The 3,328-nt window shown below is 40.1% G+C and overlaps 1 protein-coding gene across 1 annotated transcript in view; it reads left to right on the forward strand.

Moving 5' to 3' along the window:
- Positions 1-3,328, forward strand: part of LOC107713883 (pro-neuregulin-3, membrane-bound isoform-like) — a 56,135-nt gene that overhangs the window by 35,325 nt on the left and 17,482 nt on the right. The window contains exon 5 of the mRNA XM_016519529.1: positions 2,623-2,749. Coding sequence (XP_016375015.1) covers positions 2,623-2,749 — 127 coding nt within the window. The remainder of the gene's footprint in view (positions 1-2,622; positions 2,750-3,328) is intronic.

A 3,328-nucleotide genomic window follows, 5' to 3' on the forward strand; every position in this document is an offset into this window, starting at 1 on the left:
TGTAGCGTGATTTATTGTAATGCTTTTTTCCTCAGTTGGTCAGAACAAACGAGGCAGACTTGTTACTTACTTATTGTTCAGATGTCAATTTCTGGTGAAAATAATTATTTGGGTCATATCTATAGAATCTGTGAACAGGATCCACACCGGTGCGGTGACTGACAGCCACACATTCACCTCAAAACATTAGATTCATTAGATTCATAGCCAAGCTGCCGCACAACCCACGCAAGGAAGATAATTTCTTATTAGCAAGGAAGACAGCTGCAATTGCAGGTTTTCAAACAGAGATGGCGACACAGAGGCAAAACTTATGGACTGCAGCTTTAACATTCAATTTATTATTAGGCTACTTTATATTTGTGCCTGCCTGATGGATACAAGTTATTTCTGAGCTCGGCTTTCAATTGTGACCAGTGGATTTGAAAAATAAACGTGATAGTTTGATAAAAAATAAATCGATAGCTTTATGTGCTATAAAGATAGCTTTATTTTCTATGTGTGTTCCTCACTTAACATGAAAGGGAAAGTAGCCTACGCATTCGGGATAGTTTAAAAGAATAAATTGGAAAAAGCATGTTTATTTTAAATTACCTTCTAACATAAAAGGTCTTTAAAGTTGTGTTTTGGGCCATTATGCTTTGGCACAGTATCTGTCAAACTAAATAAAATCAAAAGCACACTATGGCTTAATTCCTTCATCAAGTCTGTTTTCGCTGTGCATTTTAAAGCGAAGCGCACACTTCATTTAATCAATCAGCTCGTGATCCTGTGTTTTCCATGCCTCAGATCGGCTCAGCTCGCAGTGAATGAAGTGCACTCGTTATTGCATGTGCTGTGAGTTTAGCGTGCGTTTGGGAACGCAACAGCCACCAGTTATGCTCTTTCGCGGCAGACGATTACAGCATTTCACTAGATTTGTATTGAGACGCGTTTTTGTTAGCCTGTTTTCACTGAAGCTGGGGTTTTCCTTCAAAATAAAAGCTCTACTGCCGTTTCCATCAAAATAAAAGCTTAAAAGTGCAGCATGAATTGCTGACAGCTAGAGGTTTAAATGGGTAACGTTACTATAGTCCAAATTCAAAATATCTCTTTCAAGTGTAGAAATTAGGAAAGAAGTATTGTAATTTCCCTACTGTAGTGTAAAGCAAAAATAATATACCTATGAAATATTCATTTTCATTTATTTTACAGTGCAATTGTTTTACAATATGCTACTACTGTCATTGTTGTTGTTATTATTTTTTCAATTCTTCATTTCTCTTTTTTCTTTTTAAATATCGCAATAAATATCGTATCGTGGACTTCATATCACAATATTATCATATCATGAGATTTTGATATTGTTACATCCCTATAATACACACTATATACACATAGTCACGCAATGCTGATGTTGTTAACATTAACAATTTGAGAACAAAGTTTAACAATAATAATTTGCACGGTTTGATGTGATATGAGCTAACTGATCGTTAGATTTAATCAGCATTGGTAGAGCGATTTACTGTAATGCTTTTTTTTTCTCAGTTGGTCAGAACAAAAGTGGCAGACTTGTTACTTGTTCAGATGACAATATCCAGTGAAAACTCTTATTTGGGTCATATATTCCAAGACGTAAGCTAGAATCTGTGATTCCTAAGTACAGGATCCACACCGGTGCGGTGACTGACAGCCACACATTCACCTCAAAACATTAGATTCATCCGCGCTGGAGCCGTGCCGGTGCACAACCCATGCAATGAAGATAATTCCGCAAGTTACTGCAATTACAGGTTTTCAAACAGAGATGGCGACTAAGAGGCAAAACTTACAGACTGCAGCTTTAAATATAAACAAATTGCTTAAAACGATTGGGAACCCTGAAGAACTTCTAAAATTTCTGGAATACTATATTTTATTATTTCAGCTTTAATTATCATTAGTTTCTTTTTTAACTGAATGCCCAAAAATAAAAAGACGTTTTAAAAACAAAACTAGGGCTAGGAGACCTTCAGATATTATTGTGGACGACCACTGCTGCAATGGATGCATGTGTTGCTGCCTTATAATTTCGCCAAATTTAAGTATCTTAGGAAGCAGAATAATTAAAATGCCTGCCTTTGTAATAGCCTCGGGAGAGTGTCTATGATGCTTTAAAATGCTGCATTTTGTTGGCATGAGTAGGAAAGGGGTAATAATAGTCGCATTACACTGAAATTGTGATGGATCTGATCCATGCGATTGAGTATACAGTATATCCATATTTCACCCATGAGTTGAGATAAGCATCAGTAAGAGCAAGTGACTGCAAGTCAGAGCTCCTAGAAGCAAGAAGGGGTGTGTGTGGAACAGCCCAGCAATTTAAATATAACACATGATACAATGAGTGAGCGAACTGACAGAAGAAAAATCAAAAAATGAATACATCATCAAAATGATGTAGTGACATTTAAGTGCACCAGTAATTATTTTATCTCCCAGGAAAATAACTATGGGCTGTCTTAACTGTCAGAACATATTCTTACAGATGATGGGTGATGTGTTTGCATGTGAATGAGTCTGCTTGTGTGTTTATGTAAATAAATATCCTCATAGCCCATGGTATTTTGTATTCTTAACTAATGATGCTGCCCCCTACAGGAGAAGGAGGGAAAAGCTCCAGGCACACTTGAACGAGAGCCGTAGCCAGAAAAACTACAACCTCAACTCTTCCAGCCTGGCCCCTAAACCCAGCCTTAGGCCTCAGCAAGGCCTGCAGCTCCAAAAAGTAAGCACCTCTGGCCCCTTTTATACCTCGCATCAATGTATGTTTTGTATCCAGATAGTATATTCTTGAAGTGGATTGCATTTATATCTTGCCTCACTACTCTACTAGTGTGATCAGACTTTTAAAATACCCTATGAATTTTTTGGGGGGGAAATGAAGTTCCCTTTCAGTCGGTCACTCTCGACGTCACGTCGGATGACCGACAAATTGGGATCTCGCTTAGAAAGACCAATCTACCTCGAGTGTAAACTAAACGAGCCAATGCACATTGGCATGCGATTATTGCATCCAGCTGCCGCTGATCACAGCGTGAGTATAAGTAGGCAGCAGATGCAGCGCATATTCAGCTTTTCACTTCAGAGCCGAGCGGTTCTATCGTTCTGCTCCTGACCTTCTGCGTAGAGAAAAACTACAGTCAACACGCCTGTACAGAAGCAGACTGAGGCGTCCGCCGGCCGCAGCGCCCCAGCGTGCTCATCGCCATGGGCGGCCCCCTGCGTCCGCCCCCCGCTCCCGCGCCGCATCCGCTCCGGCAAGCGGCGCCGTGGAGCTGGGCGTAGGCAGGCCGCCCCACCCGTC

This window comes from Sinocyclocheilus rhinocerous, unplaced genomic scaffold (assembly GCF_001515625.1).
Source record: "Sinocyclocheilus rhinocerous isolate Xijiao unplaced genomic scaffold, SAMN03320098_v1.1 scaffold1170, whole genome shotgun sequence".
In the NCBI taxonomy this organism is placed as follows: Eukaryota; Metazoa; Chordata; class Actinopteri; order Cypriniformes; family Cyprinidae; genus Sinocyclocheilus; species Sinocyclocheilus rhinocerous.